This window comes from Malania oleifera, chromosome 5 (assembly GCF_029873635.1).
Source record: "Malania oleifera isolate guangnan ecotype guangnan chromosome 5, ASM2987363v1, whole genome shotgun sequence".
Taxonomy (NCBI): Eukaryota; Viridiplantae; Streptophyta; class Magnoliopsida; order Santalales; family Ximeniaceae; genus Malania; species Malania oleifera.
Window position 1 is genome coordinate 54,579,920 of NC_080421.1, and position 24,113 is coordinate 54,604,032.

At 34.6% G+C, this 24,113-nt stretch overlaps 1 protein-coding gene across 2 annotated transcripts in view; it reads right to left on the reverse strand.

Moving 5' to 3' along the window:
• The window catches only part of LOC131155686 (pentatricopeptide repeat-containing protein At5g48730, chloroplastic), a 32,718-nt gene extending 9,731 nt beyond the window's left edge, over positions 1 to 22,987 (reverse strand). Inside the window, exon 1 of one of the 2 annotated variants that reach the window (XM_058108991.1) lies at positions 22,467 to 22,987. In XM_058108991.1, coding sequence (XP_057964974.1) covers positions 22,467 to 22,853 — 387 coding nt within the window. In that variant the 5' untranslated portion in view covers positions 22,854 to 22,987. The remainder of the gene's footprint in view (positions 1 to 22,466) is intronic. The other variant, XM_058108992.1, reaches the window with a different exon arrangement.
• Between the last annotated feature and the right edge of the window lie 1,126 nt (positions 22,988 to 24,113).

Consider the following 24,113-nt stretch of genomic DNA (forward strand, 5'->3'; position numbering starts at 1 on the left):
TGATTGAATTGACTTATTGATTTTTGGTTTAATTTTCTAAAAGAAGTATTGAGAAACTTGCAAAGCATTCAAATTGATACACTCATCCACAAAGACTTAAAATTAAATTGATGCTTGACTGAATTTGTGATTGAAAGTCAAACCATACATGTGTGAAGAGTTGAGAAAGAATTAATAAAAGAGTTCAAAGAAAGTTTTAAATCCCAATTCACCCCCCCCCCCCCCTCTCTCGGAAGTACACCTTACATTTCAATTGGTATCAGAGCGGGGTTATAGTAAATCTTAAATTAGAAACTATATAAAGATCTCTATGGCACACCTAGGTGTATCTCCCTTTGTCAAGGGTCAATCCTCTTATAGACCACCTCTCTTCTGCAGTGTAAACCACACCTTTTGGAAACAAAGAATGAGAATTTATTTACAAACTATGGATTGAAAAGCATGGAAAGTTGTCACACTTGGTGACCTTATCCCTACTAAAATCGTGGATAGTAAAGAAATACCTAAAGAGGAAAAAGGGATGACCGACAATGACCATAAAATGTTGCAAGTAAACTCAAATGCTATGAATGTTTTATATCGTGCTCTTGATGTAAATGAATTCAATAGGGTCATGGCATGTAAATCAGCCAAAGAAATATGGGATAAACTAGAGGTAACCTAAGAAGGAACGATTGATGTTAAAGATAGTAGAATCAACATGCTCACAAGCAAGTATGAGGCTTTTAGGATGAACCCGGATGAAACTATTACTAGTACATACACTAGGTTCACCCCTATAATAAACTCCCTTGATGCCTTAAGGAAAAACTACTTTACATATGAGATGATCCGGAAAATCCTTAGAGGACTTTCACCGATTTGGGAACCTAAGGCCACTGCAATAACTGAAGGAAAAAATTTGAAAAACACCTCCCTAGATGAATTAATAGGATCCCTACTCACATATGAGATGGCAATAAAAGAAAGAACTAGAGGAAAATCTAAAGTCAAGGAATCCATTGCATTTAAAGCCTCAAGTGAAAGTTCTAGCAATGAAGATGAAAAGGTAACAGATGATAACGATATAGCCCTCATAACCAAGAGACTTGAAAAATCCTTTGAAAGAAGAATAAATTCACTAGAAAATTTCGAGACTCAAAATTAGATAAAGGAGAAACCAATAAAAAGGAAACAAGGAATGAACCTCCTACATGCTATAATTGCAAGAAAGTGGGCCACATAAAACCAAATTGTCCACAGCTTAAAAGGATTCCAAGAAGAAAAAGAAAAAGGCAATGAAAGCCACTACATGGGACAATATAAGTTCTAGTAGCTCAGAATGTGAATCAAGTGACCAAGAGATTGCAAATGGTTGTCTTATGGCATGGGACAGTGATGAAGTACAAAGCTCCTTATCCAAATCATTTAATGATTCTTGTGACGATTCATTTGATGAATCCAGTGATGAGAGTAGACCATCCTATGAAGAACTTCAAAGAGAATTATTCAAGGTTCATAAGATTCTAGTTAAAGTAATTAAACGATATATTTCATTGAAAAATAAGAATGAAATTGTAATGAAAGAATTAGAATCAAAAAATCTTACTGAAAGAGAAATGGATTTAAAAATCAAGAGATTGGAAAGCAAGAATGAAAAAGTAATAAAAGAACTAGATGATTTAAGATCTCAAACTTCTATTGAAAAAGAAAAGGACCTAGTCATTGGTGAACTTGAAAGCAAAATAAATCAAATGACTAAAGAGCTAATAAGGATGCAAGCAAACTGCAAAGGAATAAAAGATTCAGAAATACTTTGCCTTGAAAGTAAAATTGAGGATCAAAATAAAATAATTTACAACTTTACTAAAGGAAAGGAGAACTTTGATAAAATGATTGGATCACAAAGAATGTCTTTGGATAAAGAAGGTATGGGATTCAATGGAGTAGAGAACACAAGGAAAAAGAACCTCTACATGGGGTACTTTGTAAGAGCCTCTAAAGACTATGTTAGTACCTCCCCAAATGCTCACACTCACACCACATGCTTCCTATGTAAGAAGAAGGGACACATAAAGTTTGAATGTCCATTAAAGAGAAAGAGTGTGAAAACTAAACAAGTTTGAAAAGTAAAAGAAACATCTCTTGTTAAACGATCCGGACCCAAGAAAGTATGGGTACCAAGATGAAAGCCTAGTTCACAAACCAAGGACTCCATAGAATAGTCATTCCCTTTTTAGGAATTAAGAAAGCTAAATCTATACTAAAATGAAAAGGGATGCCTCCATAGCCTATAGGATTTAAAGTAGCCAATCTTAAGAGACTTAGCAACGACTATAAAATGTGCTCGGATAGTAGATAAATACTTAAAAATTGTAAGCTTATCAATAGTTGAAATATCTACTATAATAGAGAACCTGAGAAGCTGAGAAAATCTAAGAAATACAGAGAATTCAAAAAATTCCAAAAGAGAAAATTTATCCTTATTCAAATTTCAAACTAATATACAAGGATATTGAACAAGTTGAAACAAGGTATGAAAATCTAAAAGATGAACTTCTGAACTTATTGATAACTATTATATTGAATTAAAAGAATATAAAGACATGGCATTGTTGGCTAAAATCAAAGGATAGATTATACAAGGCTTATCTTCGAAGTTAAAGAAGTCACACTTCAATAAGCGAATTTGGAAAGATATTTGGAGCTTGGAAAAATAGAAAAGGGATAAATCAAACGAGAGAAATTCTAAAACCAAACACTAAGCTAGGTTGAAATGTTTGACACTATTATTTTTTTGCTTAGCTCTTTTATTTGTTTTCTCTTGACCATCTTAGTTCACATGCTGATGTTGGATTATGTTATATTTCTTTTGTATGCTGAATGATGGATGACCACGTTATGATTGAAATATATGCTAGATTATGGACTTTGTTATTACAATCTAAATGTGAATTTTTTTTTGTCCTTAGTACCTTTGCATAATATTTCTTTTGATTTATCCTTTTTGTTGATATAAAAAGGGGGAGAAAATTTAGCAAACTGAGCATGAGCATGGCATGATAAATTTAAAGGCATGATTGATAATGATGATAGCTTCACATGATATTTACACTCATACTATACATGGATACATAGTTTGTCCTTCAAGAATGAAATTATGAATTTATTGAATATGAAATATATTTCATTCAGGGGGAGTTATACTCGTTAAGTAATAATTTCATGATTTATGGAAATTATTAAAAATTCTGATATACAATTTTTGTATGTCTCATGCTATTTTGGGACTTATTGTCTATCTTTTTATGCATGACGAATGCAAAGGTTCTATTTTGTGCCTTCACTGGATATATATTTTTGCTTATGGTTGTTCATTGCCTTGCTATTTATATTTTTTACTTTTCTCTTTTTGATTGATGTCAAAAGGGGGAGAAAGTGTGAGCAAAATTGAGATAAAATGCAAAATTGAGATAAACTGCAGAATATGAGATATGATGATATATGATGCACTGATAATTGATTTATATATAGATCTTGAAAAATGAACTTACATGGAATCTGAAATTGAATCTGGAACTATTTGATCATATGAATGATTATTTTTTCAAAACATTGTTAAAAGTGTGCTTATTGTAAGGGGGAGCCTTATCAAGGTTCACTCACTTTTGCTCCTTATTTGTCATCATAAAAAAAGGGGAGATTGTTGCTCTAACAAGGCTTACGAATCTTATTTTGATGAAAACAAATCAAAGGAATTTAACGCGTTTTGGTTAAAGTGATTATGTTTCGAGAAACAAGCATATAAGTTCAAGATCAAGGTGATCACAAGCCTTTATTGAAAGTCTACATTCCAAAGAAGTGATCAGATGAAAGCTTAATTGTTCAAAGATAAACAAAATTGATGCAAGCTTAAAGAATATTGAAGCTCAAGGTCAAGATGGACCAAGATGGACTCAAAGAAAGACATAAATGAAGACTTCGCATTTAGATTGTTTTTAATTCTTAAACAAGTCTTATGTAAGTACTTCAATTAAAAGTCAATATGGATGTTTTGAAGCTCATTAGGATTAATTATTGACTTAGAGACCAAATTTTGAAAAACCCCGGAAAATATCTTCAAAAGACTCAAAGTAATTTGACAAGTAAAAGCTTACAAAAGTTTTTAGAAACAAACAATATAAAAGCATGAATTTTTTCCTATCCAAGCGACTGACCCACTCTGGTCAGGCGACTGACATTTATGCTGAATTAATTTGAGAAGACTAAATAGGCCCAGTCGACTAACCCCTGTGAGTCCAGGCGACTGACCCCATTCTGACTTTGATATTTCGCTGAAATTCAAAGTCCAGGCGACTGACCCCAATAAGTCCAGTCGACTGAACTTCGTAACGGCTATTTTTAAACAGCGAAGAAAAGTTTCCAAATAAAATTTCTTGGACCCCAATCTTTGTAAAAACTTGGGAAACACTCAAAGAAACTTGAGGAACACAAAATAGAACCTTTTAAACTCTATAAATACATGGAAAACCACAAAGATTTTAAACAACTGCATACAATCAAGAATTACATTCAGCAATCAAGCATTATTGCCAATACTCTTCAAAAGCTTTCTTGCTCACACTCTTTGCTAAGATTTTACTGAGTCTTGCTGATCTATTCTCACCAATCTTTGCGCACATATACTGAGTTTTTCAATCAAAGAAAGAAGATCCCGATGATAAATTTTCTGAGCTTCAATTCAATTCTTTATTGATATTTTAAATTGAAGTATATTAGCTATGCTTTAACCTGTACTAATCAGCTCTATTTTGAGAGTGATCTTTGTACACAAGAATTGTTCTAGTTTGTTTTTTGACGGTTCAGGATTGTTGAATCGTTGGATTACCGAGCATGGGGTATCGCTTCGAGAGGAGGGCTCCATCCTACTTGAAGGAGTGTGTAAATGGTTTGCTCCACCCGGTTAAAGGAGTGGTATAGTGAAATCCTTGGGTGGTGTACCTAAGGCGAGGACATAGGCGGGTATAACCGAACCTCGTAAAAATCTCGATGTCACTCTCTTCCCTATTCTCTTTTAAATTTCAGCACATATAAACTGCGTGGATGCTTATTTAAATTGCTGGAAATTATTTTGTGATTGGGAATTGCAGAAACCTTGAATAGAGGGGAGTACGTTGATTGAATCTTACGGAAACCTTCTAACGGAGTATGTTCATTATACAGGTCATTCATCAACTACAGCTCAATATCAAAAGACTGAATCTTAGAAGCTTGCTGGAATTGTTATAGTATTTCATATTGTGAAGCTTATCTTGATTGATTGAATTGACTTATTGAGTTTTGGTTTAATTTGCTGAAAGAAGTATTGAGAAACTTGCAAAGCATTCAAATTGATATACTCATCCATAAAGACTTAAAATTAAATTGATGCTTGGCTGAATTTGTGATTGAAAGTCAAACCATACATGTGTGAAGAGTTGAGAAAGAATTAATAAAAGAGTTCAAAGAAAGTTTTAAATCCCAATTCACCCCCCCTCTTGGGAGTACACCTTACTTTTCAATTACAAAAAAAGCCAACTTATGTTTCAATTTTGCAACATTGTATAAAAATATTGGAAAGCAATAAAAAGTTTTGGCACTATTTACTGGTGGAAAATAGTCCGATTTTCCTTTCCCAATTTTTAAAATAATCACAAAAATGCTACCTTGCTTTCCAACTTCACGAAATGGTAGCAACTGTCAACATAGCACCAGAGGCTTATAAAACCCCGACTTTTGAGAAAGCAAAGACTTGATTACTTTTGCAGAAAAACAAATATTGAGAAAGATTGTTTCCTATTAAAGATACCTAGTACACTGACTATGCGTTTGGGAGCATGGATTTCAAACCTTGAATATGGATTTGGGTGGATTTGGACAAATTTTAATAAAATTTTATATTACATCTTATCCAAATCCAATACAACTCCAAATCAAAGTCCTCTCCAAACATAGGGTGATGACATTTCAACTATTTCTAATAGATGGAGTAAAATATAGTAAATCCTTCAATAAATGCACTTGCTACAAATAGTTGTACGGCCATGTTCTTATATATCGTAGACTGTTAGGGAATTAAAAAATCAAGAGTTAACATAGGTTAATTATTGTTGAAAGCCATTGATGAGGTAAGGCCTTCCAATGAAATACAAATGGCACCTGTCGCCAAACTGTAAAGTAGCTAGCAAGGAGGTAGAAAAGGTACATCCCAATGTTACTTAGAATGTGGAACATTTGGGTACATGGAACGGAAACAGGATCGCAATACGGCACATGCTCTAAAATGTGGAATGGTAGAGGTATACTTACATAGATATGTTGGTTAAAAAAGTGTAATGTCACATGTATATTTTGGAGAGCATGTTGAGGTGTTTCTAAATGCAGAAGAGATTTTCTATTCTAAAATATACTAATAACGATAGAAATAGACTTAATATGTGATGATTCCCACTTTTAAATAATAAAAAGTTATGTTATGTGAAAGACATTGAATTAAAACTTTGGATCAATAGATTTAGCATTCCGGAACAAAAATGTACCACATTTCGGAACATTCGTACCAATACATGGTTCTCTAGGGTGTTGGCAACTTAGCTTTTTCTGGTAACTATGGTACATCCTTATACATTGAATTTGATTTTAGAGGACTTGGACTTTCGAGTCTGGTTATAAGACATGTATTTCAATGGGTTAAAAATTGTCAAACATATACAAAATCACCAACATGCATTGGCAAATTTTTAGAACCCAATCTAGATTAGTACTTGTGCCAAGACAAGATTTGTCAGACAACTTATGCATCTTAAATGACTTTGCCGATGAGAGGATGCTTTGGCAACAACTATAGTCCTAACATTTTGGAGAGATTGGGTCGAAATGTAGTGAGGAGAAAACAAAGAAATTGACGCTTTCATTACTAAGAAAAAGATAGTGAGGAAGTTTTGGAATGAGATGCAGAATATGTTGGCCATCAGAAAACTAATTTATAAATTGATTAGATATAGCACAAAGATGGTCCAATTATGTGCAAGGTTTATGTGACAATGGATAATAAACTTGGTGAGATTAGGGATGTTTTAAGAAACAACACATGCAGATTTGTAACCACAAGTTGAAGGAATAATGCTTAGGAGAAGGGAAAAAATGAATGTTCCGATGCATTGCTTCGAATTTGTTTTATCTCCTGGATTTTATCATGTTGCCTATGTTAATATTGCTACCCCTAGAGGGGGCAATTAAATAGAAATAAAATGGGGCTAAATAAGTGATTGCAGAAGTATTGAAGGCATTTGAAAGGTTAGCAAATTATCTCAACAAAGCAAGAATACTATGTAAGCAATTTGTGGATTTTCACATGTGTAAAGGGCTTTTTTGTACTCTATCACTTGCACGGATGTGGTAACCATGGACTCTATAGAGTGGTGGGCTACTTACAGTTCAGCGACACCACAATTGGCAGAGGCAGCTTGTGAATTTTTTTCTCAGCAGATCAAAACTTCATCTCTTTAAAAAAAATAAAAATAAACCTTACCGATACAAATTTTTTATTGATGTCCTGGCTTCAACGATATTACAGGGAAAGGCCATTCAAAAGTTGGAAGCTTAACCTGAGGATATCACAATAGATGATGCCCATGTAAGGCTAGAGGAACTGTGATGGAAGAAGGATTTTGAAATCCCTCAAGATCTTCTAGAGTACAAGGATAGAGCAGATCATCAAAGTACTCTTGGTTGAAAAATTTATGGACAAAGCTCTAATTCTCACGCTACTGCTAATACAAGGTCAAAAGGTTAGGTCTCAGCAAATTCAGACTTCAAATTCCTTTAAGGCAAACAAAATTCATCCCACAAAGATAAAGGGAAGAAGGTATGATGCAGGACAAGAAGTCGAACCATGGGTAGATCCTAAGGCCAAAAGGTTAGGTCACAGCAAATTCAGACTTCAAAAAGATAAAGGGAAGAAGATATGATGCACAACAAGAAGTCGGACCATGGGTAGATCCTTGTTAGCAACTAATTCAGAATAAATGGGTCTGGGTTCTAGGGATTGTTGGTTTTATTTAATAGTTTATCGTGTGTTTAGTTTAGTTAGTATAGGATTATGTGTATTTGGGAGCCTGCTTCATTTGTAGAAACAAAGATCATTATGCCAACAAATGCAAACTCAAACAAAAAATAAACAACTTAGAAACTGAAGAAATAATATCTTTAATCTTCTAGACAATCTCCAAGAATCTTCCTCTGACCCTTCTTCAGAAATTTCAGAAGGAGACCTCTTAGCAATAAATTTAGATTCCTGCCATCAATCTTCTACAGAAGAGACAGAATGCTGTGGCAAAGAATTATGTTTTTGTAAAAAACAAATTAATGTCATTGAAAAAGAAGGCAACAAATTATTCCTTGGAATGATAGACAAAATTGAAGACCCAATTCAAAAACGAATCTATCTGAAAAAACTAAAACAATCAAGAGAACACGAAGTAATCCTTGACAAACCTGAAAAGGTTGAAAATCTAAAAGACCAATTATTTTACCAAAGAATCCCAAGTTTTGGAGAAGAAATTCTTGGAAAATTTAAATCAAAACCAAAGAGAACTTCGGCTCAAGATTTGCATAAGGAAATAATTCAATTAAAGAAGAGATTAAGATCCTTAAACCAATAACCCAAGATTTACAGGAACAAATTTATTAAAACCAAGAAAACATGAAAGTCTCTCTGAAACAAGGAAAACTCAGAAAATGAGTCCAACAACCCAAATTCCAACAATGAGCAAAATTCTTTCATAAACCTGATAAATAAAGTTACCATTCAAAAATGGTTTTGTGAAATACAAATCCGTATAAAATCAAATTTCTCAAAGAAATTTATAGCCCTTATTGATACCGGGGCTGACCTCAATTGTATTAGGGAAGGATTAATCCCCACTAAATATTTCCAAAAAACAACAAAAACTTTATATGGGGCAAATAAACAAAAACTTCAAATAAATTACAAAGTCCCTTTGGCAAGGGTCTGCAATCAGGGGGTTTGTTTTAAAATAAGCTTTATTCTAGCAGAAACAATTACTCATCTAATAATCCTTGGTTTACCATTTCTCTATCTTCTTACCCCCCTTCCAAATTACAAATGAAGGAATCTTGACAAATTATGTCAACAAAAAGATATTATTCAAATTTTACCTTCCACCTATAGAAAGGCAATTAAATCTCTCAAGGGAAAATCCATAAAAAATGAAAAACAGATAAATACGATAATACAAGATAAAAAACAACCAGCTCAATTTTTTAAAAGAAGAATTACAATATGAAAAGATGAAAAGAGGCCTTGAAAGCAAAAAAGGTTTAAGAACAAATTTCGAATTTACAAGATCAAATAAACAAAGAAATATGCTCACAATTACCAAATGTTTTTTGGCAAAGGAAAAAACACATAGTGGGATTATCCCATGAAAAAGACATTACTGATAAAAATATTCCCACCAAAGCTAGGCCAATCCAAATGTCACCAGAAATTTTAGAATATTGCAAGAAAGAAATACAAGATTTATTGAACAAAAATATGATCAAAAAGTCTAAGTCACCATGGAGCTGTGCAGCATTTTATGTCCAAAAAACCTCCGAAATTGAAAGAAGCACTCCAAGATCAGTAATAAATTATAAACTCTAAACAAAGTCTTGAAATGGATTAGATATCCAATACCCAATAAATCTGACCTTTTCAAAAGAACTTATAACGCAAAAATATTCTCAAAATTCGATATGAAATCAAGATTTTAGCAAATTTAAATTGCAAAAAAAGATAAGTATAATACTGCTTTCACCGTACCATTTGGGCAATATGAATGGAACGTTATGCCATTCGGATTGAAAAATGCTCCAAGTGAATTTCAAAGTATAATGAATGACATATTCAACCCATACTCACAATTTATCATCATCTATATAGAGGATGTTCTTATATTTTCCGATAATATAGACCAACATTTCAAACATCTTAAAATATTTACTAATATTGTTAAGACTAATGGTCTCGCTGTTTCAGCAAAAAATACAATTCTCATTCAAACTAAGATTAGATTTCTTGGGCACAATATTGAAAATGGAACAATTATTCCAATTCATAGAAGTATTGATTTCACCCAAAAAAAAAAAATCTAGATGAAATCAAAGACAAAAAGCAATTACAAAGATTTTTAGGCTATCTAAATTACATCTCTAATTTTTGCCAAAATCATAGAAAAGATTGCAAAGTTTTGTATGACAGGTTGAAGAAAAATCCTCCACACTAGAATCAAGACCACACGGAGGCGGTAAGAAAGATTAAAGGCAATGTTAAGAAAATACCTTGTATGGCAATTTCATATCCAAATGCTTACAAAATCGTTGAAACTGATGCTTCTGACCTCAGATATGGAGGCATTTTAAAACAAGTCAAAGAAGGCAAAGAATAATTAATAAGATTTCATAATAGGGGTGGAATAAAAACCAAGAGATATATTCTACTATTAAAAAAGAAATCTTATCAAACGTTCTTTGTGTTTCAAACTTTCAAGATGATCTACTCAACCAGAAATTTTTACTAAGAGTAGATAGTCAATCGGCAAAATATGTTTTGGAAAAAGATGTAAAGAATTTAGCCCACAAACAAATATTTGCAAGATGGCAAGCCCTTTTATCTATCTTTGACTTTGATATTGAACCTATTAAAAGAGAAACAAATTATCTTCCAGATTTTCTAACTCGTGAATTTTACAGGGATCAAAATGAATGAGCCTTCGCCACCAAAGGCCAACTAATCCAAACATGCAATATTAGGAGCATCCAGTGGATCTCCTTTTTAGGCAATCGATTTAGATTCTCCTTCAAAAAAGGCAATTTCCGGCAATTTTCCCTCTTTTAATATCCCAAAGGAAAATTCTTCCCCTAAGAAGGAGAATGTCACAACAATTTCCCTTTTAAATAGATTCTCCCCTTTGAAAGGAGATTTCCTAGCAATATCCTCCAATTTTATTTCCCCAAAGAATCTTTCAAGACAAAACTAACAAACTCTCCTAGGGCTTCATCCTCAAAACCAAGCTCTCCATTGGCAAAATCACCTTCTGAGATCTCCAAGGCAAACATTCCATTGGCAAAATCTTCCATTGAAACCTTTCCCTACATAAACAAAGAATATTTTCAAAATTTCTTCACTGTTGAAGAACCTTTTTAGACGCAAAGAAATTTGTAGAAAAATATATTAATAACAAATTTCATAGGATCTACGAAGATCCTAAAAAACCTAATTATTTTATGAATTTATCCTTATTGACACTAAGTCCATCGATATCTTTGAGCAAATTGACTGAAATGATTCAGCAAAAATCGATTTTTCAAAATTGAAAATTAATAAAATAATTTCTCTATCTGAACAGGGAAACCCTCTAAAATCAAGAAAATTTTCTCAAAACTATGATCCCAACCATTTCAATTACTGGGTCATGATGCATGGTTCAAGGCAATTTTACTTCAAAATAAAACCTTTTATTTCTCTTGGTTTATTTATTTTGATAAAAATTTCTCTGGCAAAGTACCTTTCTAGTTTCATGAATGGTGGGACAAATTCGATCCAACCATTGAAATATTCCCGACAAAATTAAAATCAGCATATAATTTTTGGACCAACAATCTCTCTCCTTTTGAAGAATGGATTGAATTTCTAGAACTATTTTTATTCTTCAAATTTTTTAGTCTTACTTGGATTTCAATGCTGCAATGTAACTTTTCAAATAAACTCATTGTCAAACACCAAGTCCTTTATTTCGGAAGACAATCCCAAATTATGTGGTGGAATGGTATGAAAACTAACCACCTTTTTGAAGACTTTCTCAAGCAATGGTTCAAAGAAAATCCAAGTTTCTCAAAGACTCCAAAGTTATCCGGCAATCTAAATTCCTCCTCACCAAATCCCAGCTCCAAGCAAAATTGGCCCAAGCCAAGACTCCAGAAGATTTCAAGGCAATCCTCAGAATAATGGCAGATTACTCTTCTTCTGAAAATGACATCGGCCATGACTTTGACTTTTTGTCCTAATCAAGATATTTCAAGATCTCTTTCTCAAAACAAGGAGTTACAACTTTCATAGCAGCATGCATGTCGACCATGCACAATTTATTATGACAAGAGGACAGTTGGCAAATTATTATAAGATGGAAATCAGCCAAATGCAATTTTTAAAGCAAGATGGATGTTGGGAAATTATTATAATAAAATGGATGCCGGCCATCGGCAATGTCAGCAAATTATTATAATAAAATGGATGTCGGCAATATGCAATTTTTAAAGCTAGATGGATATCAGCAATGTCGACAAATTATTATAATAAAATGGATGCTGGTCATCGGCAATGTCAACAAATTATTATAATAAAATGAAGGCCGGCCATATTGCAATTTTTAAAGCTAGATGGATGTCGGCAATTTATTATAACAAAATGGATGTTTGTAGGTTGATGACAAAAGAGACTTTAGAATCGAACAGCAGGCTAACAAGCCGAGATAAATCTTTTCCATGCTTTTTTAAGAAGAGTGCTGCCCGGATGCCAACTGTCACGAAAAAGGGCAGTTGAATTTGTCATCACCAATTTGATGTTTAATGAAGGCGTAAATAAAATCCCTTTCAGCTAGTATTATCTTCCAAATCCAAGCACACTGATCAAGGATGTTGATCTCCCACAAGCTTATGTTTCTCAACCTGCAACAATAGATCTGAAAGGCCTAGAGAAATCTTCTCAAATTGAAAAATATTTCAAGTCATCCTATGAATGGAAAAGAGAGAAATCCTCAAATTGAAAAATATTTCAAGTCATCCTATGAATGGAAAAGCTCTATTCTACGCAATGTGCTTCAAATTTAAACCTCCTTCAAAAGGTTTATAGATATCTTTCCATCTTTCCATTTGAACTTAAGATAGTTGTTAGAATCTTACAATTCACGATTCAATACAAACAATCCGCGTCAATTCCACACCAAATCAATTCAAATCTTGCTAGAGAATTCAAAAACAACCAAATTGTTGCCAAATCTATCGATTCACCCCATGAATAATCATGACTTTGAACCTAGTGCACAGTCAGACCCAAAAACCCCCAAAACAGCATTTCTTTATTTTATTTTATTTTTTTTAACATAATTTCCTCCCATTCCTTGTCTACATTAGCTGTATGTTGCAAAAGAGAAGAGAATTTTAGATCTTATGTTACCTTCACAAAACCTCCAACAAACCTGCATTGATGCTAAAAACCCACCAGGGAAACACCGAACGCACCTTAGCCTCAACACAAGCAAGACAGGGAGAGATGGACTTCCTCATGGATGCTTCTGTCAGCCACCTAGGTAGCTAAACAATGGGCAACAGAATTTTCTTCTCTGGGAACAAAATGAATTGAGCAGGGAAAGATGATTTAAAGGCAGATACATCCGCAATAATTGAGCGGATATTCCAAGCTCCTTTCGAGGAGTTACTGTTAATAGTATCGGTGGCAAGTTCTGCATCCCCTTCAATAAAGACCTGTGGATACCCCATCACCAGCACCTTTTTAACCACAAAAAGACCTACTTAGGCTTCTCCTACCAGAGCATCAATATTAGAGAAGACCGTAGCCCAAGCTCCCACTACTCAACCTTTCTCATCCTAGCAATACAAGCTGCAAAGGGCTTAGAAGATTAATTGAAGGAGGTATGAGGAGATTCCCATCTGACGGCTGTTCTTCAAGGAGTAGGGGCCGGGGGATCCGATAACAATCTTGAAAAAATGACTGAATTTGAAGTTGAAAGTCTAAAGTGGTCGACCTTTATTTTCCGCAACATCAATTCATTCCTGGATAACCAAAGCTTCTCAAAGCGGATAGCTGCAAACAGGGAGAGGTGGCCCTAGGGGGTGATTAAAACCAGGCAACAAACCCTGGTTAATGATCCATTCCATCCATTCCCTGACAGATTGAAACTAAATTTGGTCCATTTTCAGCCCCCAAAAGAAGAAGCAGAGCATTTTTTTATGAGCTGCAGTTGAAAAAAAGGTGAACTGCGGTTTCTGGGCTGACACCACAGAAAGAGCAAGACATCATTTATCAAACCTGTTCCCCATAATAGCTTTGGTAGGAACGACATCTGAAACAACTCTCACAGCATAACTTTGTTTCTTTCATTCATCCTTAGATTCCACAGCTTATTCCAAGGGAAAATGTTTCCATTGTTTGCAAACCTGTTAGATTGATCCAACCATTAGGCTGACTAAACCAGGAAGCAAACATTATGATTTGAGGTCCAAATTAGCTCATCATCCTTGTGGTTTTGAGGTATGGGGTTTTGAAAGATTCTGTCTCTAAGATGATTGTCAAAGAACCTCAACGTTCAAACTACTGCCTTCTTCCAAGATAATATTCACCTTTAGAGGCATGTTGTCATCTTCCACACTAGGTTTCGGAACGAAACCTGGAAACAGAGGAATCTAAGGATCTGTCCAAATATTGACAGTCTGATCACACCCCAGAGTAACAAATCCCTTCCTTGATATGGTCTCTGCCCCTCAGAATTGTCTTCCAAATAAAGAAGTCATTCTTTGCAGCCTCTACATTCAAGGGGTTCCATCTACAGTATTTTTAAGTGATAGCAATTCCACCCATTTTATGCTTTTTCCTGAAGCTGCTTGCCAACTTAATTAGCCAGCATTGAGTTGTTTATATCCTTCATTCTTCTAAAGCCCAGGCCACCTAATTGTTTAGGCCTACACAAAAATTCACAACTTTTAAGGTGAACAGAACTCCTGCCCTTACTAGTCCAGCCCCACCAAAGTCCCTAGCCATTCTATCCCATTCATCACCAAGCCTTTGAGACTTTGAGTACTGACAATAGCATAAGACGGCATTGCCATGGCCACAGATTTGAACAGGGTACCTCTCCCATCTAAAGAAAGCACTTTTGATTTCCAACCACTAAGTTTCTGGTTCAGTTTTTCAGTAACATCTTAAAGGTCTTGCTCATTGGGTCTGCCTCATAGATGATTGAGGTCAAGATATTTTGATTTTGCATTCATCTCTTTCAGGCCAAGCAATTCTTCAATTTTTAACTTTTGAATTCTGCTAGAATTTGAGCTGAAAATTATGCCTGATTTCTCTCTTTGTACCTCCTGATCAGACCACTCTTCAAAAACCTCCAAGACTTAACCTTTGCATTTTTTATTTTATTTTTTTCATTTGCTCTGCTAAAGACGACAAGGTCATCTGAGAAAAGGAGATGATTTATGGCAGCATAATTTCTAGCTATCTTTACACCCTGCATTTCTCCCTGCTCTTCTTCACAAAGGAGTCTAGATAAGATCTCAGTACCCAGGACGAAATGATAGGGCGACAGGAGATTGCCTTGTCTTAACCCCCTTTGTGGTCCAAAGTACCGCAGAGGACCTCCATTGATTACTATTGAATAAGAAACTGTTGTCATGCATTGTTCAATGATATCCACAAACTTGGTATGGAAGCCAAAAAATTTAGCTATGTAAGGATAAACTTCCATTCCATATGATCATAAGCTTTGCAGTAATCAATCTTAACACCCATTAATGCTCCTTTTCCTTTACTTTAATTTTTATTTTTGTTTTTATTTTTTGAATCCATGAAATACTTCCAGTTCAACTACGATGTTATCAGAAATTGATATGCCTTTAAGGAAAGCAGCTTAGTTGAGGGCAATAAGTCTTACCATCAGAGGTTTAAGTCTGGTAGCTATAAGGTTTGACACAATTGAGCTGATGGGTCTGAAATTGTTTACTGTCCTGGCATTTGGAGATTTGGGTATTAACACAATGTTTGTATGATTTAACTCCTTTAGGGTGTGTTTGGTTCAATGGCTACGCTAGGCTAAGGATCCTTAGCCTATGCTTGGTTCAACTCATCAATAAAGTAGGATTGACCAAGATTGGATGCTTCCTATCCGGCCGATTCCCCGCCCCCCCCCCCCCCCCCACCGGCCAGCTTCAGCTAAGCCACAATTTTTGCAGTATATTTAACCAAAGAATCCCCCCTTGGCCCTTCCCCAACAGCCAAGCTCCACTTCGTCTGCTTCCCATAAGGAGTTCCTTGTGCAGGTAGTTTACATCTTGCAGTTGTCTTCTCCAGCAACTCTCTCTCTCTCTCTCTCTCCCCGCGCCCCCCCCCCCCCCCTCCCTCCCTCCCTCCCTCCCTCCCTGTGACCAGATTTGGCAACTATTTGCACTTAGATCTAGTTCCAGTCCCACAACCCACCCAATCCACAAACTTACGGAAGAAGAAGAAAAAGAAGAAAATGATCTGCACTCTCTCAATTTCCACAATTTTTTTACCAAATTTCTTTGAAAATGGCATTTTCCAGAAATGATCAAAGGCCGAGCTTTGCATGATCAAGATAAAACGGTTGAACACACAAGACTTGGACTTTGTCAACAATATTGAGCAATTGGTGAGGAGCTCCAGATATGAACAGATCTTTATCTTTTTTGAATTGCATGATATGGATAGAACTGCACAATTCGCTAGACCACACTTGAATAGGCATTTGACTATGTGAGGTTTTGATTGGTGTCAAATTAGAGTGGTCTAATGTCTGGTAGCCGTGTAGATGCTACATTTCTGGTATTCTGTTTTTTTGTTTCAAAAGAATAGGAAACCTTTTTTGTGGCTTTCTTCTTTGGTTTCCAAAGAACAAATCTTTATATCTATATCACTTCAGATTGTTAAATTTTAAATAAAAAATGAATTCCTTTAAAAAAAAGACATCTTAAAAAAAATGAAAATGTTATATAGTATAATATATATATATATATATATATATTAAAAAAGGTATTTTGATCTTTCCAATGATTAGCCTATTCTATGGGTGTCCTAATACAAACATGGTACAGGATAATAATCATAATCAATCCAATGTTATCCAGTTCAGTCTAATCCAGTCGGACCAGTCCCATAGGCCACTGAACCAAATGCCCTCTTAGGAGTTTGCTACATCTGAAATAGCTTTGTATCATCACCGTTACTTCTTCTGCCACAATAGGCCAGTTTTGTAGAAAATCTCGGACGTGCCATCTGGGCCTGGAGATTTTAGGGGGTGCATGCTCAGTACAGTATTCCATATCTCACTTGCAAAGGGATTGCACAGAGCATCTCATTTTATTCATGGGTTATGCAACATGTTATTACGTGATCCAGTAGAGGTGGACAATTTGGTCTTGAACTAGTAAAGATCTTGGAGAAATGTTTAATGAATTCCTTCCTATGTCACTTTGGTTGTCTGTCTGTCACTTTGGTTGTCTGTCCAAGTGCCATCTTCCTTCTTTGAAATATCTATAGAATATCTCCTTCTTCTATTGATAGTAGAGGTGGAAAATTTTAGGGTCTGTTTAGTCGTGGAAAATTGTTTTCATTTTCTATTTTAATTTTTCAAAAAATTACAAAGCTAGCTAATTTTTCAGTTCTACAACATTTGTATGAAATAAATGAGCTACAATAAAAAGTTCTGGCACCATTTGCTTGTGGAAATAGTTGTATTTTCCATTTCTAATTGTTCAAATAATTACAAAAATGCTGCCTTGTTTTCCAATTTGCAAAGTTCATATAAAAAAGTAGGAAAACATCTTTTTATTATTTTCTACATTTCTAACTTTGTGTATGGGAGGATGGAATTTGGATCTTGGACTTTGATTTGGGTAGGTTATGTATTGAGTTTCTTCCAAACTCATACATATCCAAATTCAAGCCTCAAAATCCATGATCCCAAATACTACCATATATAATTTTTGGAAAATTGAAAAACCAGTTATCTTTTTTGTAATTAATTTAAAATCTAGATATAAAAAGTGAAAAATTGTTTTGCACATTTAAACAACTATTTCTTTTCTATCTTTTTATTACAAACCTTGAAAAACTAAAAAATAAGCTAAAATTTTTATAATTATTTGAAAAACTATAAAATGGAAGATGGAAAATATTTTCCACAACTAAATGGGCCCTTAGTTTTTGCATCTCCTTACAGCATCCACTTAACTCTTGATTTCTGTCTTCATAGGATTTCCTCCATAGTCTATTGTTCCTCAAGTTCAGAGCATAATTTCACTTCCATTCCAAGTTTTGTTGGGATGATTCTTGGTTTTGGATTATGTTGATTTGATCCTCAATAACCTGTATCTCCTATGTGTAGTTCCCAAAGCTTTCTTCATTCCACTTCCTGAATCTTTTTTGGTGTTTTTAATTTTGGCACAAAGAATGTAAGCTTTGGATCCTTCAACCTCATTACTCCATGCTTCTTTGACTACACCATAACTGGTGCTATCTTCAGTCCACATCCATTCAAATTCGAAACATTTTGGAAAGTTCATAATAACCCCCACCGTGTCAAGTAGAATAGGACTATAGTCTGATCCAATAGCAGAAAGATGTTTGATAACTGCCCTTGGAAAAATACCCCTCCAAGCTAGAAATCTATTCAGTGACAAGAAAAAGAAAAAATGTAAACGGTGATTGGATTGATGATAAAATAGAATCCTGGGTCAGGAACATTGATTTGATTGATGATGAAGAAGGAGAATCCTTGGTTCAGTTCTCCACCTTAATGACAGAAAAAAGGATTGATCAAATTCTATTGAGTTTGACACATAGTGATCATTTATCAGCTAGCTACCTCTATCTAGCCTTTCTTTAATATTTTCCCGTCCACTCCTCTTGTTTGACCAAGCAAAGGATTCTTGTTATGACCCAGGTCAATGAGTCCTTGAGAATCAACCAAACTTTGCAGACCTTTTCTGGAGGTAGATGATTTTTGTCTTTCCCCTTTTTTATCAGCACCACTGTAAATACTGTTAAAATGCCCCTATGCAGAACATTGGTTTCCTCATTTCTTCCACAATCATATTCATAACTCCAGAATTTTGAGTATTCACTATGGTATGGGGGTCCATAAATACAGTTTCATATCCAATGACCCTTTTCTTCTTACACCAGTCCTGTGATCAGGTTTTTTGCTTCCATTAAGATATCAATTTGTATACCTGTTCTCCAGCAAAGGCATAGACCACTTTTAGTATTGATTGGATTGGCTATAATTATCCTCTCATAATCTAAACTGCTGGTTATTGATCTCATCCTCTCTTCAGTACATCTAGTTTCTGATAAGAAGTATATATCTGGCTTATTCTCTCTCACCAAGGCCTTACTGACAAACTGTTGAGACATGGCCAAGCCCTCAACAGTTCCATGCAAGGATTAACATGGCTTCTGTTGAGGCATGGTAAGGCCCGCCTCCTTAGCTGTTTTATTGTTAACTCCATTACTCAAGAAGATTGTCTCCATTTCCTTAATGCAAATTGATCTTCTAACCAACTTCCTGAAGTTTCTGTTGTTTACTAAGCTGCCACTCCAATTACTACTCTGTTTACTGTCAAGCTCTGCAGTGATTTCCTCTTCAAGTTCTTCCTCCACCTGATGATTAATTACAGTAGTTTCAAATTCTCTTCCTTTCTTCCTGCTCTGCTTTGTAAGCCTCTAGGCTTTTCTATTTAAAGAAAAGACTCCAAAATAATTCAGGTAAGTTAACGCTGTACCTGGTATCCAAATTTGCTCTCAAGTTTTCCAGGTTGTTGAGCTCTATCCTAGGTCCTTCCCCTTTCTGCAACAGTAGTCCTGATTCCTGGCCATCAGTAGCTCTTCTATTGGGTTCACTACATTCTATTGGGCCTAATAAAAGATCTATACTACCTTGCGCAGATATGGGGCTACCACAGGGTTTCCCTGATCCTCCTCTGATTTATTCTCAAGACTTGAGATATTTGTGTGCTCCTCTTTATGCTCTAATGTACCTCATCCGTTAGGGTCCTTAGTCTGACACATACCGTTGCAAAAAATATTGCCAGCTAGCTCATTTTTTTTGTACTGAAGAATCTTCAAACTGTCCAATATTCCTGCCACTTCCCCCACTATCCTTTGGATTCTCCACCTCACACGCCACCTGCGGCTGATGGTTTAGGTATTGTTCAGCTTTATCCGGATGAGGAGATGAAATTTCCTCTCTAATTTTTACCCACTGTTTGTCCAGAATGATGCTCTAAGTTGGGGTCCATAATTGGTTTCACCATTACCAGCGCTGATTTTGCCTTTGCAGCCCCTGGTCTGGGTACACCCTATTTTCCTGCAGTCATAGCAGAATTCAGATAGTCTATAATACCTGAAGCTTATCCATAGTTCTTTGTCTGCTTTTCTTCTAAGCCAAAAGCCAGATACTAATGGTTTCCTTAGATCAACTTGCACTCTTATTCTGAGGAATTTCCTCCATGGAAGAAGTTGGTTTTCTGTATTCTCTACTTTGATGGTTTTGCCTGTGATATCCCCTATTTTTTGTAGATTTCCTGCATTGATATAGGACGGATGTACTCCTATAATCTGTATCCAAACTATAGTTCTTCAAGAGCTCCCCTCTGGTGCCATTCGATGAGTACAAGAAGATTACCTATCACTGACCATGGACCTTCCTTTAGGATTATTTTCCTTTCCACTAAAAATAAAACTAAAAGCATTCTCCTCTAAGTCCAGGATGTAAAGCTTACCTTTGATATTTCAGGCTTTGAAGATGATGTTTTTGACAGCTGCTTTGTTTAAGCTTTTCTCCACCAGTATGTTGCCACCAAGACAGTGCTCTTGCAGATTTTATCTAGCTTCTTGGTCTTCTTCCAATTCAAGCAAAAGCTGGCTCCTTTCTAGTTCCTCCATTAGGTTTCTGATGGTATATTCCCGGCTGATGTTGGTAGTTTAGGGATTTTGAGAGATATGAATCAATGACAAAGAAAATGGATGAGAGGATTTGGATAAAAGAGTGTACGTCCGACTATGGTGATTATTTGGATTGAGACAAGCTGAAGCTGTTTAGGGGAAGCATGAAGACTCCTCCAGCGATAGAAGCTCTACAGAGAAGCGAGTTGACTTTTAGTCTAAGAGTACTCAACTAAGTCTCAAATTCATTTACTTTAGTTTACTTGCAAGTTCAGTTTTTATTATTTTTTCTTGACTCCTTCCCCTACTTTTTATTGTTTACAAGAAGCATACACATGAAATATGATTTTTGTATTGTTAAAATTTAACTGTATTTTACTATTTTGTTTGTTGTTCATATATCAGTGTATGCATGTCATTCGGAGTCAATTTTGGAAATTTGTATCAAATCTTACTATTTGATTTGATTCCCAATTTTTGAAATTAGGATTTTGGCTCACAATTTGAATCTAGATTTAACAACGATGGAACTTACAAGCATAGGTGTTCTGGTCATTCCTTTGCTAAAGGAAGGCTTTGAACTTCTTTTCAACGCCTTTGGGGCTGTTCAGTATCATTGCCAAAAATTACGAAAACTAAAACTAAAACCTAGAAATGAAAACTAAAATTAAAAACTAGCATCCTATTGTTAATAATTCTAAAACCAAAACAAATTAAATGCTCAATGAAAGTAAATCATACTACCAATAACCTGGCACCACCTCAGCCAACTTCCGCAACTATAATCCCACATGAACGATTAAACTCAATTTCTTCCACTTCAAGTAACTATCTAATTGCAACTACCTACAATTCCCATAGTGACTCACCTTTAATTATTTAAAGAAATATCACCTCAAGAAAGGTAAGAAGACCTCTCATCCTCTTCTCTTCCAGCCTACTATCTTTTGATTTACTGATTTAGGCATCAGAAAATTCTCCTAGAGCATTGCCTCAGGCATAGGCAGATCCACATATGCCTTATTGTGATCTATAGCCCCACACTTGATTGACAACTCCTTAATCCTTGTACTATTTGTGTAGGTAGGCTTAAAAAAGCTGTATTTTTCAGATTACATGGTTCACACCCACTCAACTTACTGCCACATGAAGTCTAAATAAACAAAATTTGAAGGCTGTATCAAAATTTAAAAAGAGAGATGAAAATCTAATTGAATTTAGTAAAAAGTTGACTTTTTCATTGGTACTGAAATATTATGTCTACATTGATATTATAACAATTTTCATGATTATAAATAATGGTTGTACAAAATTAATCTTACAAAAAAATTTAAAATATTAAAAAATAGAACTTCAACCTCCACTAGGCCCAGGATCAACCACTGTCCTCCGGTCACCTTTTGTTTTTTTAATTTTCGAGGCTACCCCTAGTGTCATCTTACTCTGACCAAAAGCTGCATCAACAATGAGACATTTTGGATCTCCGTCAAAATTAATCCAACAAAGACCTCGTTGGAGCCATTCATCCCCCTTTGCATCAATAGAATCACGTTTCAACAAAAAGGTTTGAACTTCAAAAAAAAAAAAAAAAAACAACGAAACCCCAAAAGAGAATGAAATTTCCAATTCCAAATGACCGACAGTTCACATTTGAGCTCAGTTGTGTTAAACTAAAATGAACACTGACCTTGAGAGCCGATTCCCAACGCAAAGCAGTAATTCTCTCATGAAGCGCTTCAAGTACGGTCCTCGGAAGTAGTTTCTTGGAATTGGTACCGCCCTTCTTCTTCTCGATGACTGCCTTGGTGGCTTCTCTTCTCAGAATAATCGAAATCGCCTTCTGCGACGCTATCTTCCGGTTCACTTCCTCTCTCCTCTCTACAGCTTCTCTCTTCTTTGCATGGGCGCATTCTGCTTTTCTTCTGTTTTCCTCTGCTACTGTCGTCTTCCTTGCATTACCCGCGGATGAAGAAGAAAGTGATTCAAATTCGCGTCTGAGCCGTGTGGGGTTAGTTCCCCGTCGGTGGCTAAACGCCGGCGGAAGCGCTTGGTGAGGATTGGAGAGAGACGCCATGGATGAGGTTCTGAAAACAGAGACCTCTGAAGTTCAGAAAATGAAAAAAATATCAGTATCATATTATGTGCTCAACATCGGAACCACCACCACAACTTTTTTTTTGGCCTTTCTATGGTATACTCGATTCAATTAACTATATGTTTGGTATGGTTATTATTTTATATTTTATATTTTTTTTTTTCAACAATAAAAAATAAAATGCAAACATAAGAATTTCAGAGTTTTCAAAAATTTCATTAACACCCTAAGGTCTGTCAAAAATAATACAAATATCTCCTGAGATTTTAAAAATAACACAAACATCTTCTCAAATTTGCTAAAACAATATAGACTTTCTTAAAATATAAGAGGTTTATGTTTTTTTGACAAATTTCATGAGATGTCTCTCGAACTTTTGAAACCTCAATGGAGGTTATTATTATTTTTTTTTTTCCAACTTTATGAAGATAAGTGTCTTTTGTCCAAAAATAAATTTATTTATGTTATCAATTTTCTGTTTCTATTCCTGATTTTCAGTTCTTTGCCAAAAAATTACAAATCAAATTTTATAATTTTCAATTGTTTTATCAATTTGTTAACAAAAATTTTAATATCTAAAAATAATATTTTTAGATTAAGTTATTCATTTTATAAATTTTTAAATTAAAATAAAAATTAAATTATCATATGAATTTAAATATAATTAAAAAATATATACATATATTTCAAAAAATAATAATCAAGTCAATTACAAAATATTTTTATTAATTTTCAATTGTCATTTCCGATAAATTTTTTACTGTAAAGTAAATTTTGAAATTAGAACAATTAAGTAATTTCATTATGGTAATTTTTATAATGTATTGTATTTGTAATTTTATTATTTTAGTCATATTTTTATAATATTATTTGATTTAAAGATGAAAATGCGCATTTTTAATTAAGTTTTAAATTTGTATTAGTTATATAAATGTTAACCAAACAAGTTATTGGTTTCTAATTTTTAATTCCTATTTCTGTTTTTCGTTTCTCCAATTTTTAACAGTGATACCAAACGTCCCCTAAGAATTGGTAAATATTTACTCAATTTAGTTGTTAGATTCAAATCTATTTTTAAGTGATACACATGTGGTGATTAGGATTTTTTAGGGTTTGCAGTAGAGACCCGAAAAAATGATAATAATAAAAATAAGTAAAAAAATGAGGAATTGGTTTGGTGCAAAGCCAAACCTTCAACGGTTTTGGATAAGCTCAGAAAACCATCAACGATTTTGAGTT